This window comes from Mastomys coucha, unplaced genomic scaffold, assembly GCF_008632895.1.
Source record: "Mastomys coucha isolate ucsf_1 unplaced genomic scaffold, UCSF_Mcou_1 pScaffold5, whole genome shotgun sequence".
Classification (NCBI taxonomy): domain Eukaryota; kingdom Metazoa; phylum Chordata; class Mammalia; order Rodentia; family Muridae; genus Mastomys; species Mastomys coucha.
The window spans coordinates 54920490-54935539 of NW_022196911.1; the positions used below are offsets into that span (position 1 = coordinate 54920490).

The window sequence follows — 15050 nt, forward strand, 5'->3', positions numbered from 1 at the left end:
TGTAAATAAAGAAAATATCTAAAAAAAAAAAAACCAATACCTTGAGATCAGTACACACCCCTGGGGAGGCCTGCTCTTTTCTGAAGGGAAATGGATGAGGAGTTGTATCTAAAAGAGAGGTGAAGTTGGAGGTGTAATGAGTAGGTGGGAGTAGTGGAAGGAGGAGAAACTGCAGTCAGGATGTATTGAAAACAAAAAATAATTTAAAAAGAAGAGGGTGAGGAGAAGGATGGTGGTGGTGGTAATGATGATGATAGCAGCTGCTCCTTTAGAGGACCCAGCTCTGCGTGGCAGCTCACAAGTGTCTGTGAGATCCAACACTCACACAGAGAGACATATAGGCAAAACACTGATGCACGTCAAATAAGAGCAAATCATCAAAAAAAAAGGAAAGATCCAGGACCTCGGACAGTAGGTAGGTCAGGCTTCACTCTGACAAACCCTTTTAGAGTTTCAGATTTGGGAAGTAGTACTCTATGCCTGGGGGAAAGTGGGTTTCTGTAGGGTTGTTTCCTTTCCCATTTGATGAAGGATGATAACAACTGTGTGGCCTCTGAGCCACCTCTGGTTCCATAAGAGCAGCTACTTGTAAAAAACGACCCCTTACCATACTAACCAGCTTCACTTGGCAGCTCATCCCATTCTCTTCCTCTTTTCTGGCTTAAATGCTTTTCATGATCATCTCCAGGATCAGTAACAAACAGGGTGGGCCAAGTATATTGCGTACACTTGTAATATCAGTGGTCAGACAAGTAGAAGAAAGGGGATCAAAAGTTCATGGATTGGTTCTCCTCAAAGTACACCTGCTAGGATATAGTGGAAAGTCTTCCAGTAGCAAGACTGCTTTAGCAGAGTTGTCCTAACTCAGGAGGGTCACCTTGGCCCCTGACAGTTTCCTGGATGCAGTGCATATCCAGGCCAGCTGTCAGAAGACCTAGGATAGGGCTAGGCTCTCGGTATACTCTGCCTCATCTTTGATGAGAAACCCTTGTCCTGTCTCTCGCACTCTAGTTTGCCACCTTCCTTTTTACATGACCATCAGCTTATAATAGCTCTGCTGTCTTAGCTCTGGCAGTATGGGAACCAGAAGAGGACTGGAGACCAGGTAGCTGGAGGGATGCCTTGCAGCTGATCCTATAACTATAATATAGAAGCACTGGCTGTCAAATGTCAAATCTCTCTTCTCTCTCTGTTTTTTTTTTTTTTTCTCTTTCAAAGACAGGGTTTCTCTGTGTAGCCCTGGCTGTCCTGGAACTCACTCTGTAGACCAGGCTGGCCTCGAACTTAGAAATCCGCCTGCCTCTGCCTCCCAAGTGCTGGGATTAAAGGCACGCACCGCCGCCCCCCCCCCCACCTTTTTTTTTAACAAGAAAATTTAGGAGAAGCCTTGTGTCTTTGGAGACCTGAGTTACTAACCTTGTTCTGCCTGAATTTAGGTTACAGCATAAATATTTGGCCTTGCTTTTAGAACTTGGGTTCCAATCCTGCATAGCTACTTTCTAGCATATTAGTTTCTCAGTGTCCTTCCTCCCCATCTGTAAGGCGGTATAAGGGAAATGGAGCTTCCCAAATCTTGGGGCTATAGGCATATTCAGCAAGAGGTTAGGGTAGGGCTAGAACCTGGGTTCTTTTTAGGATAGGGCGAGTAGCACTTGTGCTAGTGCTGCTGTGACACTAGTGCTTATCCCTCTGAGTGGCACTGTCTCAGCACATTGCCAGCACAAGCCTGACCTACTGCCTGAGAGTAGCGGGTGGAATTACATGGTAACTATTCATTTTAAAAGTTAAGGCCAGTTATCTCAGCTGATTCCATTTCCTTGCTATTGTAAAAAGAACAGGGATAAATGTAGGCATGCAGGTATCTGTAGTAGAAGACATTCTTTGGGCACCTCCCTGGGAGTAGTCTAGCTAGATCATAGGAAGTTCTGCTCTTAGTTTTCTGAGAAGCTTCCACATTCGTTTCTGTAGTGGCTGCACTCACTCCTCCCAGCACTGGGTTGCTCTCTCCCCATATCCTCACCAGGGTTTATTGTCATTTTCTTGATTACCATTCTCACTAAGTAACATGGAGTCTCAGAATAGTTTGGTACACATATACAAATAGAATTTTATTGAACAGAAAAGAAAAAGGAGATTGTGAAATTTCAAGAAAATGGATAGATCTGGGTGGAAAACATTACTTTTAAGTGAGGTGACCTAGGTTCAAATAGGCAGAGCCCTCAGGATTCTCTCCCGTGTACGGATCCTAGCTCTAGCTGCTAAATATGAGTGTCCAAGTTAGAGAAATGTGAATAAAAGACAGAAAACTAGAAAGAGGGCACATAGGACTAGGAAAAAGAGATTTGTTAAGTGGGGAGGATGGGGGAAAGAGCAGAGCAAAGTTGCAGGAGAAGAACTAGGGCACAGGGCACAGTGGAGGTGGGGCAGGGAGAGGAGGGGAATTCATGAAAATCAATAAAAATGAAGTATGTGTGAAAACACTAGGTGGAAACTAATTTTAAAACTAAGGGCCATAAGGTGCCACAAATGGTAAAGGTGCCTGCCACCAAGCCTGATGGCCAGAGTTCAGTTCCCAGGATCCCATGGTAGAAGGAGAGAACCAACTCCTCATGGTTACTCTTTGGCCTCCACACAAGTGCTATGGCCTCAGCGAGTTCACACATGAGTGCGCACGAAAGTATGCTAAATAAATAAACATAAAAATCTGAAAAAAGAAAAATAGCTTTCATTATAATATAATGCCTTTATAAAACTGTCATTTATGTTACTCCCATTAAAAAAGAAGACCAGTTAAAGGGAGAAAGGTAATATGGAGTGGAGTGAGGGAGATGGCCCAGTGGATAATGCGCTTGCCCCACAAGTGTGAGGACTTGAATTCAGATCTCCAGAGTCCACATAAAACTAGGGTGGTAGTACCTATCCACCAGCTTCCTTTGTTCATGTAGTGGTGAACAATAAAGAGACACTGTTTCAAACAAGGTGTAAGGTGAGTGCAAGCATATTGTGCTGCATCCACGCCTAGTTGGAGGTCACTCTTGCTTTTTTGCTTTGTTTTGTTTTAGTTCCAGAGCTTTTCACAGCTGGAATGAAAGTCAGGTCAAACGATTGAGCCACTTTAGGAAATAGTCTGTTGCATTTGAAGGAGTTAAACATACAGTTCCCATTTGAACTAGCAATTCCACATCTAGCTATCCACCTGAGAGCAGCGAAAGAATGTGGCTGTTCAAACACATGAACATGAGTATCCATAGCAGTTGTATTACAACAGTTCCAAGTGGAAACAACCCAGGTGTCCTTTGGTGTTAAAATGAGAAAGCAAAATGGGACTTTTCCGCATGATAGATTCAACCTGGACAAAAAGTGATTTGTTGAACTTTCAGAGTGCGGTGAAGGAAGGAGGAGCTTCCAGACACAAAGGGCTTTACATGGTGTGGTTCCATTTAGATAAAGTATTTGATGGGTGATGAGGCAGGGGGACTGCAGGAAGACAGAGGGAAATGCTGGCTAAAGCTCTGAGGTCATAGAGGTGAGTACTGTACAGTTCTGTAAATGCAGAGTAGCCATTGAACTGTACTCTGTAAACAGATCTGTTGTGTGATATAAATTATGTCTCAGTAAAGTTGCTATTAAAGAGAAATTAGCTGTGAATGAGAAATTTTAATTTGGGAATAGTTTGTTCCCATTTCATAGTAAGTCCTGTGAGTGGATTGGGCTCTAGAGCCATAGTTATCCCTTCCTTTTGTAAAATTTCCTGATGATTGTTTCCTGAGTATGTGATAGGGTCCAGTAATGCCTCCTGGTTAGCACTGGGGCAGTGGGAGCATCAAAAACACTACTTAAAGGGAGTGTTAATTTCCTTCTGTCCCAGCTTAGTTTGTCTTTCTGGTTTTGTTTTTTTGTGATATCGTCTCTATGGCTAACCTGGTTGGCCTCACTTTCATCAGGCCTCATTACTCTACTTCCCAAGTTCTGGGATTACAGATATGCACACACACACACACACACATATGCCTGGTATGCGCGCGCACACATACACACACACACACACACACACACACACACACACACACACACACACACACACACACACACACATATATGCCTGGCTGTCTTTGCCTTTTATTGACTGTTTTGAAACCCTTTCTAAAGGAAATAGAGCTGAGGTCAGGGAGGTAGCGCTGAGACCGTGGCTACCCTCAGCTGTAAGGCAGCATCTTTTACTCATTGTCCAGTTTTTAGTACTGACACTGATCTTTAGAGCTGCGGAGGGAGGCAGGCCAACCTCAAGTGTCCCAACTGCTGCTGTAAGCATTTAGTGCTAAGGAAGGAAGCCCACCAAGTAGTAGACCTTGGATAGTTTGGTGAGAAGTTGCTGTCTGCCCCAAAGTCCACCCACCTGTGGCTTCTGGAGTAGGCTATGCCAGTGTTTCCCGATGGGATCTAGCAGTGTGAAGGAACTGGCATGATAAGATACATTGCAGCCTGTCTGCCTTCTCAGAGTATCTGTGTTAAAACATTCCAGTGTCTTAAAAGGTATGTGTGTACATCCATATGTGCATGTATGTTGACCTTTGCCCTCCAAGAAGTCTCTGCAGGATTCCTTAAAGCCCGGACGTGTGTGGGTGAGCCTTTGGGTCTATCTCCCAATCTTAAAGCTAGTGCTCAAAGATGTGGTTCTATTTACAACCTCCTTAATGTCTTTTTTTTTTTTTCCTTTCCTATTTTGAATCTATTTCTGAAGCTTTTCCTCACTGATCTGAGACTAGGATCTTGGCTGTTTGTTCTCCCCAGCAGTCCTGCTCACTGAGCTCTTCTCTCACTGTCCTGCCTCCTTCTCCAGTGCAAGCCAGGACACTGTTCTCCATGTAGAAAGTAAAGTCCAGCTGGTGTCCTTTGCACAAGTCCAGCTTGACTTGCCCCACCGTGGGTGGGTGGGTAGGAAGTGGTGCTGTGAAGGCTGAGGACTGAAGGAGATCCTGCTGCTGGCTGTGGGACCTGACACCACCCCTTTTGAGTGACTTGTTTTGTACTTGCAGCCCACCACCCTCCCTCAGGGCACCATCAACATGAACCAGTGCACAGATGTGGTGGATGGGGAGGCCCGCACAGGGCAGAAGTTCTCCCTCTGCATCCTGACACCTGACAAGGAACATTTTATCAGGGCAGAAACCAAGGAGATCATCAGTGGGTAAGTCGGCCAGAGCCACAAGGAGGCACTGTCTGTTTGCCCACCCATTTCTGGGGACTCCAGGGTTTCTAGGTCTTCCTCAGAACTCTTTACTGGTTGATTGTCCTCCCACCCCACACATACACCCCCATCCGTACCCTGTGCCTACCTGGTACTCAGCTACACAGTACTGCTCATGCCTTCCCCTCAAATAGAATAAGCCTTCTTTTCCAGGCTGAGTATCAGTCAGCCTACGTGGCAGCCCCTTTGAAAAACATCCTATGTAGCACCAAAACCTCCAGATGATTCACATGCATGTATTTTCTGTCCTCGGTGATGAACCCCATTCATCCTATAAGACTGGAAGAGGGCAGGTGTGTCATCAAGGCTCTGGAAGAAATCAGTCTGAGGTTGAGGGATATAGGCTATGGCACAGGGTAGAGGGAAGTAAGGACACGAAGCCATCTGGTGTAAGCAAGTACAAGGCCATTGGGAGCATTGTCTTCTTTTAGCATCCTTTACTTGCATCTCTAGTGTTGGTTTTCGGGAAGCCAGACAATACTGGCCAAGAGATATCCTTTGGTAGGTGACTGAGAATTCTCCTTTCCAGGCTTCTAGGGACAACCTGAAGGGAGTGCTTTGTGTGTCTTCCTGAGTTTAACCCAGAACCCAAGATTTAAGAGTTTGCAGAGCTTCTAATGAACCCATGCTCTATACCAAGCAATCTGAGGGTCCAGGGGTAAGGGAGAAGTCAGGTATGAGTGACTGTCTGTACTTCTGACTGCAGCTGATGCTACCTGGCCCAATCTAGCACACATGTGCCAAGTGGATTTTCCTAGAGAGCCTCACCCTCCTAGACTTGGATCTAGGAGAGGGCCTGAATGGCATTTGGGACTGAAAAGGGAGTCAGAGGTCTCTAGGACAAGCAGGAGTATCTGGGACTGGGTCGATGATACCTTGTGGCTCAGAGAGCTGATGTTTAGCATCTGACTGATTGGTCCTTTGACAACTACCTTGGGGTCCTGGCATTACTCTGAGCCACTCTCCTTGGTTACTTCTCTGTCATCTGTTCTGTCAGCATACCATAACGGTCTGCTAGATAGACATGGCTATTAATGACCATTAACTGACCAAGGTACCAGAGACATGAAGCTTGAAAATCCTGTATGCAGGCTTGTACTTCTTGGGATCCACAGCTTATATGGTAGGTCATGGCCATAATTATAGCAAGTCAATTGAAACTCTTTCTCTCCCCTCATTCTTGAAACCCCTCTTCTGACCCAAACATTAGCTTCATTAGCCTTGCCCACATGCTGGGATCTTTGATATTCAGAGAAGTCAGGCATGGCGCAAATGTTCCAAAAACAGGCACTTTACCCTTACTTTCTCTGTCTCCTCTCATCTCGATGCCCTCTCCAGTGCTGTTACGGCTCTTCATCTATGTACTCCAGGCCCCATGGGCCTACATCACAGGCCCATGATGCTCTGGTCACATCAAAAACCAGCTCCTAAAGAGAAGACACTTTCACCAAGCAGGTAGAGCAGGAACATCACCACCTACCCAGCCTCCCTCCCTCATGCCACGAGTGGCTTCTGGACTGCTGGGACCATATTTGACACAACTTTTCTAAAAGATTGGTTGGGGCTCATTTTTGCTGTCTGGCTCAGCCAGAGGCTAGCATTCTCTTCTCCCTGCCCTGCCATCAGCTCTGCCCATTCTCTCGTTCTCATTGATAGCTTCTCTTTCTGGAGTTGGAGAAAATAATTCCCCACCAACCTCATGTGTACTAACTGACCCTCATCTCTTCATTGGGTTGTTGTTCCTAACATTTCTGGCACATCTAAATATGTTGGGCTTCCATGACAAACTCACATGTAGCTGAGTGTGGTAGCACGCACCTGCAATTCCAACTTTTGAGAGACCGAGGCAAGAGGAGAGTTCTGGGACAGCCCAATAGCCTAGGCTACATAGCAAGATCCTTGTTTGTTTTAAATTGGGGGAGGAAGGAAGAGATAGGAATGTAGACCTGTTCTATCATGGCTCAGCCCTGACAACTCTTTGACACTCGTCATGTCAAGCTTAGCAGTGACCAAGAGTCACCAGCTTCCCTTCCTCAAACTCTTCCCAAGCCCCTAGCTAACTTAGCAGTTGAGTTCCTCTTGATGACTCCACCCTGCCAAGGCTCCTTGGTGTTGACAATGGATAGAGCATAGGAAGTTTTAAACACTTGAGAGATTCTGCAACCCCTGCCATGTACCCCACATACTTGAGGTCCTTGTGGGAAGATAATCTTGATTTAGGATTCTAGTGAAGTTGTAGGAGTCATTCCCTTCGCACGCAGGACCTCAAATATCCAAAAGAAATATCAGCAGACATGGAGCAGTTCTAAGATCCAGACTTCCTGGAGAAAGGATGGAACAAGAGGATAGGAGCTCAGTGCCCCAGGAAGTTTGTCCATCTGCTGGTCTTCCAGATGTAACTCCTTCCTCTCTTTGGTGCCATGGAGAAGTGGCCTATAAGCACCCCTGAGGCTCAGAGGGAGTAAGCCTTTATTTGTGCTCTTAGAACTTGTAGACCCCTAAGCATGGGTTGAGCTGGGGTGAGCAGCCCTTTGTTCAGCAGCTATGGTTCCCTACACTAAACTTGGCTTCCCTAGCTACCAGCTCCCAAGACTGCTCCAAAAAGCAATGCAATGCTTCTCTCCCCACCCTGCAACAAACCCAAATTATAGAAGCACCTCAAGGAACTGGGGTACTGATAGGTACATGGATGTGGCCAGCACCATCACTGCTCTAGGCCTGGACCCAGCCTGGGCTCTGGTGTTCTGTGAAGTTTAGAGCCCTGTCTCTCTTTGTAGTTCCTGAAGTTATTGCTTGTCTAGAGGAAGGCTGGCTGTTGTGCCCCTACTTGGCCTTAGCTGAAGCCAGGTTTCAAAAGCAGGCCTTCTTTTGTGTTACAGTCCCTCTGTCCTTCTGAAATTCTGGACATGCTCTCATTTAGCCACTAGTCTCAGAAATGCGATGAGCCCCAAAGGCAATAGGAGCCGCCTAGGATATGGTTACATAGAGTGGCAGTGCCAGATCTGGGGTCTTAACCTTTTGTCTATAACTCTTTCCCTACTACCAGGTCCACGCTTTCTGTTGCTGGCCCAGGATAGCTTTCTAGAATGCTGGCTGTAGTAAGGGATCCTTGGCAACTGTGTAGTCTTGTTTAAACCTAGAGTGTGTGGCATTTTTCCTGTGTAGGTGGTAGTGTGGTTTATTAGCCTCTTACTCTTGAGGTGGGCCACCATGGGGACTTTGTTGATAAAACTCCAGATTTTTGTCCTTTCAGCTAGTGTCTGCCCCATAGCCCTAATTGGCTGCCAGTCATTGCCTGGTTGTGCAATCACCAAATCCAAATCTGGGTGGGCAGTTTTAAAGTTGAGACTAGGCCAGTAATGGGACAGTGATCTCCCTCCATTCCATGATGCGCTTGGTTGACTCCACCCTCTTTGTCAGAATCGAGAAGTCATCTTGCTCTGAGTCCATAGTAGCCATGGAAGGGTCATTGTCTAGCCTTGTCCTGATATGGCCCAAGCTTTCCTGACTTGTTAAATGACACCTTCTCAACAGCTCCCTCACTCTGATCTGGAGTAACACTCACCTGCTCAGTGTCTGACCACTGGGTAGGTATCGCCAGAAAGGGTGCCTAAGAGCTGAGGTCTTTACCACTCCAGCAAGGCTTGGAGTCTTAGGTCCTGAAAGGCAGGGATTTACCTGGTACTATTTCTCATCCTGTCTTCCCAGGTGGTTAGAGATGCTCATGGTGTATCCTCGAACCAACAAGCAGAACCAGAAGAAGAAACGGAAAGTAGAGCCACCTACCCCACAGGTAGGCTGGGTGGCGTGCCCCCTAGTGGAACTGGGCCTGGGGAGAAGTGAGGGCAAGATGTGGCCAGGGCTGAGGCAGTCACACTCGGCATGCCTCTTCCTCCATCCTGCCTGTACCGTAGGAGCCATAGGCCACTGAGCAGAGTAGCCTGCTAGAATGCCCTGGTTTATTAGCCTCTTACTCTTGAGGTGAGCCACCATGGGGACTTTGCTGATAGAACTGCAGATTTTTCTCCTTTCAGCCAGTGTCTGCCCCAGTAGCCCTAATTGGCTGCCAGTCATTGCCTGGTTGTGCAATCACCAAATCAGGAGGGTTTGAGCCAGCAGGCAAATACTGAGCAGGAGCAGCTTAGCATGTGTCCCTTCCCCTGGCCATCCCATCTACTTCTGAGAAGGAAAGAATGGTGCACTCTTCTGCCACCGACAGAGGAGAGAAGTAACCCTGAGCAACAGGGAAGGTGAGACTTGGTGGGTCCCTGCCCTGACTCTTGTGTGACCAGAGCTAGGTGGCTAGGGCAGCCCAACCAGGTCCAGTCCTTCCCTCTCTCCCTCCATCTCTCCCCCCTTTGCTTCCCTCCCTCCTTTTCTTCCTTTCTCCCTCCTCTCTTCCTCCCTGTGTCCCCCTCATCCTCATTCCTTTCTCCTCCTAGCCAGTATTCTGGGCTCATGGCAGGAGGTACTCTGCCCCCATTCTTGCTGTATTCACCACACCCTTAGGCTCTAGAAGGGTGAAGTCACCACTGAATTTCCAGCAAGGGCCTCTTGCTAGGATAATTGTAGGTACTTGATGTTCATCTTTTCCCCTCTGTGCCAAATGTTGCTTTCATCAGGAGTTTGACCTAGGTTAGATAAATCAAGTCAGTCCTAAGAGTGAACAAGGGCCGGGCGGTGGTGGCGCACGCCTTTAATCCCAGCACTTGGGAGGCGGAGGCAAGGTAATTTCTGAGTTCGAGGCCGGTCTGGTCTACAGAGTGAGTTCCAGGACAGTCAGGGCTACACAGAGAACCCCTGTCTCAAAAGAAACAAAACAAAAACAAAAACAAGAGTGAACAAGGTAGGTAGGGCTTCTGGGCATCACAAGCCAGAGTCCTGTGGAAGCAAAGAGGGGCAGCCCAACATAGAACCCTGAGTCCCTGGGCAAGCCGTCTTTGCTGGCTTCTCTGGCTTCTTGGGCTGCAAGAAGTGAGACAGGCAGAGGCTGCTGACCTGAGTCTCCATATCTCTAGACTGCTGTGAACAGTTAATCCTACTAGTACAATAAAGCCCAATGCATCTATTGACTAGCATCTATCCTGCATGTCATCCTTACCCAAGAAGCCCCAGCTGGCACCCAAGCCAGCCTTCCCTGGAGAGCAATACCCCTAACTGGAAGTCATTTAAAACATGCAATCAAAGAAATTTTAAAATGTAGTCAGTTTCCCAGAAACTAAAAGTAGAGCCTTTTGCTTGGGAGCAGCAGTTAATGCTCAAATCTCCCAAGCTGCCTGGTTTTGAGAGAAAAGTCCTGGCTGAGTAACAGTGGTTAGGGTTACGCCTTGTTTCCATGGTGATGCCTTGGAAGCACTGCAGCATAGAGCTTCTGCCTCCAAATATGGTAACTCTCTATGTACCAGAGACAGCCTGGGTCAGGCTAGAAATTTGGGTGTATCCCCTCCCCCACAACTTTGTCCCTTCCAAACGAAGCTGCCCTGTGGCCAGACTCCAACTCTCTGGCTAGTAGAAAGAGCCTTATGATCCCAGAACAAGGAAATCACCCCTTCTCTGAGGGTATGCCTCAGAACTAGGGCACAGAGTTCCTAGCCTCTTCTACCAGTGTTATGACATGCCTCTCCCCTTCCCCACAGCTAACCTCTGGTGAGTCTCAGGAAAGAGACAAGGATTACATTTGGATTGAAGTCTCTGGGTCCACCCACACACACTTAAACAGCCTGCTATCAGAGCCACTTATGTGGCGAGTGAGCCTGAAGCTCAGTTTCCATCTCTCTCCCATGTCCCTGTACAAAGCCTAGAAGAGTTTCAGATTAAACCACTCAGGACCAGAAGCTTGGTTTCTGCTGGGTCCAAGCTAAGTTCTTCAGCTTGACCCTAAGAAACTCATTAGAGGATAGAGGTGATGCTCACCAGACATATAAGTCCTTGAAAAGAAGGCCTGGAGTAGAGAGGGAGACAAGAGAGAGCAAGAGTTTACTAGCTCTCTTAAGAGTCTGTAGCTCATATGGGAGAGCAGCTTTTCTCTCTGCCAGTCCCACAGGCTCAAGGCCCTTGACCCGGGTGATACTCCTTGCTCTGTATCTGGATATGTTGAGTGTTCGCTGTTCATTTCTAAGATTCATGATTTTATAAGGTCTCTGCTGCCATCTACCTCAAGGCTTCCTTCTCACTGTGGCCTCTGCTCCATTTTCATGCCAGAGAAGTAGAGAATGGCACCCCTGAGCTTACTCCCTTTTCCTTGGCTCTGGAAGTCCTTCTCAGTGCCTGTGATAGCAGCCAGGGTTCATCACAGACTTAACAGAATGAGCATGACAGCCGGCTCTTCGGGAATAGGCTGCAGCCAACCTGGATTTCTATACCCTTTGCTGACCCAGGCTGGCTCTGTGTGGTCTGAGCCTCCATACCTTTTTGTGGCCACATCCACCTACTCAGAAGGGAAAGGATCTAGCCCAAGAGTGGGGATTTGTTTACCTACCCTCCAGATACAGGAGAGGGAACAAGCTCCTTTGGGATCAGAGCTATGGGTCAGGTCTGATTATTTGGCTTGAGACTACATGGGACTGGGCTGTGGATATTTATATATCATCCCCTCTGTCTTTGTGGCAAGATAGTAATCAGCTGAAGCCACCCTCTTGGCAGCCCCCTCTGCAGAATGGTTGGGCACAGAACTCGAGTGGGTACTACAGCACAGCTGGGATTGCCACTCTGTCTTTTTCTGGGTTCAACATCTAAAGAGTCCAATTCTCTGTTTACTTAGAAACTGGATTTATATGTCTGCTGAGTTCTGCTTAGGGCCGTACCACTTCTGTGCCCTGGGAAAACTGGGAAATAACTTGGGCTACCAATAAAGAACGGCTTGTGCTGGAGAACAAGGTGTGCATGTGACAGGTGTGGGTGTGCAAGTTCAGTGGGATGTTGTGTGTCTCATATCGGTCCTGATGCTATTCACAGAGTACCAGAGTGAGGCATTTAAACCATAGACATTTGGGGTTTTCTCAGATCTGGAAACTGGGAAGTTCAAGGTTAAGGTGCCAGCAGATGTGGGCCCACTTCTGGTTCTCTCTAACATGATGGAAGTGGCAAAGTAGATTTCCTGGCCTCTTTTATAGGTTATTAATTCTGTTTGTGAGGGCTCACCCCTAAAATTGGGCTGCTATTCTAGGTACTGTCTGGTAGTATACAGAGAGAGCTTTTAGATAGTTGATGACTTGGCTCTGGTAAAAACCAAGGCACTTGGACAAGGCACTGGTGGGTCCATGATCAGGAAAAAAATGGCTTCTCATCCCCCAACACCATTTTGCAGCCAGGACCTGTATGCTAGCTTGGGCTATGTGCTTTTATACTACCACCCTCACTACTCTCTCTCCAGGAACCTGGGCCTGCTAAGATGGCTGTCACTAGCAGTAGTGGCAGCAGCAGTGGTAGCAGCAGCAGCAGCAGTATTCCCAGCGCTGAGAAAGTCCCCACCACCAAATCCACGCTCTGGCAGGAAGAAATGAGAGCCAAAGACCAACCTGATGGGGCCAGCCTGAGTCCAGTTCAGAGTCCCAGCCAAAGCCAACCTCCTGCTGTCTGCACCCCCCGGGAACCAGGGCTAGAAAGCAAAGAAGGTGAGCAGCAGCTGATCAGCCCACAGGCCTCCTTGCTGTGGTGATCTGTCTGGTACTGCTGGAGTGGGTCTCCATCCAGGAGATAGGAAGTGACCCTCGGCATGTGATACAGGACCCTAACTAAAGTCCCGTCATGGGTCCTGAACTTTTCCTCTGTCTGTACATCGTGCATCATCAGTTCTGAGCAGCACTGGCCTGGCATGACTAAGATTCAGCCTATCTTCTCTACCTCACCTGTGAAGGAAAAGGTGTAGCACCTACTCTGTTAGCCTCAGGAGATCTATAAACACTGTTCTTTCTGCCTCTGTGAGACTCTGTTCCTGTACCACAGGTTCCTTCCTCATTGGCTCTTAGAACCTGTTGGGTTGGGTGCTTCCTGTCTTTAGAGGGATAGCAGTTAGGACAGCAGTGCCCCTTTCCTCATTGTTACCATCTTGCTCAGCTCCTGGCTAAGAAGAAGGGCCCGGGAGGACACCATTGACATTACTGTGCCCTCTCCACTTACCGTGCTGTGCTGCCCTAGCAGAGTTAGTCTCCTCTGTTACCTCATCAATTAGAGTTCTTTAGCATACACACCTATCCACATTTAAAGTCCATGTGCTTTACGTCATGCCTACAAAAGGCCTCCTCCCTGCCTCAAACATGTACTAAGAGCCTGAAAGATGTTTTTTTGGTTGGTTTCTTCCTGTGGTCTGGTAAGAAACCATTGGTTAGGATGGGGTCCTGCTCCCCCACCAGAACTGTACAAAACGGCCTGCCTGCAAAGTAACCAGACTGGAGGAAAGGGTAGGGAGAAAAGGCTGTGGAGATGGGTGGTTCATAGCTGTGGAGCATGAATATGGAGGGAATTGAGGCAGCTCCTGGTTGAGCATGTGTGGGCTTTTGGAAAGTTCTCATGACAGAACTGACAGCAGTCTGAGCAAGCTTCCTCTTGCCTTCTAGATGAAAGCACCATAAGTGGGGACCGTGTGGATGGTGGTCGGAAAGTACGGGTAGAGAGCGGCTACTTCTCCCTAGAGAAGGCCAAGCAGGACCTGAGGGCTGAGGAGCAGCTGCCCCCACTACTCTCCCCTCCCAGCCCCAGCACCCCACACAGCAGGTATGGTTGTCCTGGATCGCCTTCACAGGAGCTCAGCTACCCCCTTCACTCCCCAGGTCTTCCAGCCCCAAGCCGCATGGTCTACAGCATCTGCCCTGACAGCCTGGGTGAGGCCGGCAGGCCACCCAACCACATGGACTCCAGCAGTGCTGGGGGGTGGGGAACAGAGATACTGGGGAGCACCTTTGCCTTTAAAGCCAGCAGGCAGTATGCCGCCCTGGCCGACGTCCCTAAGGCCATCCGGATCAGCCATCGAGAAGCCTTCCAGGTGGAGAGAAGGAGGTTGGAGCATAGGACTCGGGCCCGGAGCCCTGGCAGGGAAGAGGTGGCCCGTCTGTTTGGCAACGAGCGGAGGTAAGGAGGGCACTAGAGGGTTAAAATCATGTATGTACAAACACAAGTGTACTTCAGGAACATGATTTCTGTTCAGTGTATGGAGCACTTCCTCTCTGGGATCCAGACTGTGGAACTCAAGCTCAGCTCCTGGCAGCCAGGTATAGGACTAAGTGCCTACAGGCTGGCTGCTGTAGGCTGTGCTTCCCAGATCAGCCAAATGTGGCTGAATCTTAGGCTTCTTGGCCTTCTCTCTTCTCAGAGAGAATTTCTGTTCTCTGAGAAGACTCAGAGCTGCAGATAGGGACCAGGCCCTCCTCATGTAGGCAGTTCTGCAGTTGGGCACTGAAGAGATTCCAAGATACAGAAAAGTGAGGGGGCAGCATAAGTCTTTCCCACCAACATGCAAGAGGCAGCCAGAAAAGCTGGGTGTCTTGGGTACAAAACCTCTGGGATTTGCTGAAATGGCCTCCCACCATTGGCAGAGATATAGTACTTACTGCTGAAAAGATAGGCTTCTGCCTGCTTTTCTTCTGCCCTGATAGCCCAAGCTTGAGGACTAGGGAATATCCTACCTGTGAGTCCTGTCGTCCCCTACCCTCACCCCCACCCCAAGATTCTCTACCATATTTCTGAGCTGTGCTTTGTGTCCAGGCCAGGTTTCTTGCTTAACGCCCAGACAGGTTTCTAAAGATCCATGACTTAAAGTCTTTCCCCCAGGAGACTTTAAAAGTACATCTGTCTGCTTTGCTGGGGG

General features: G+C 48.2%; 1 protein-coding gene across 8 annotated transcripts in view; it reads left to right on the plus strand.

Moving 5' to 3' along the window:
- Mprip (myosin phosphatase Rho interacting protein) overlaps positions 1–15050 on the plus strand; it is a 116067-nt gene that overhangs the window by 61909 nt on the left and 39108 nt on the right. For 5 of the 8 annotated variants that reach the window (XM_031352724.1, XM_031352723.1, XM_031352731.1 and 2 more), the window contains exons 4-7: positions 5037–5188; positions 8957–9041; positions 12621–12861; positions 13804–13960. In XM_031352724.1, coding sequence (XP_031208584.1) covers positions 5037–5188; positions 8957–9041; positions 12621–12861; positions 13804–13960 — 635 coding nt within the window. Of the gene's footprint in view, positions 1–5036; positions 5189–8956; positions 9042–12620; positions 12862–13803; positions 14315–15050 lie in introns of all 8 variants that reach the window. The other 3 variants (XM_031352722.1, XM_031352721.1, XM_031352720.1) reach the window with 1 other exon arrangement.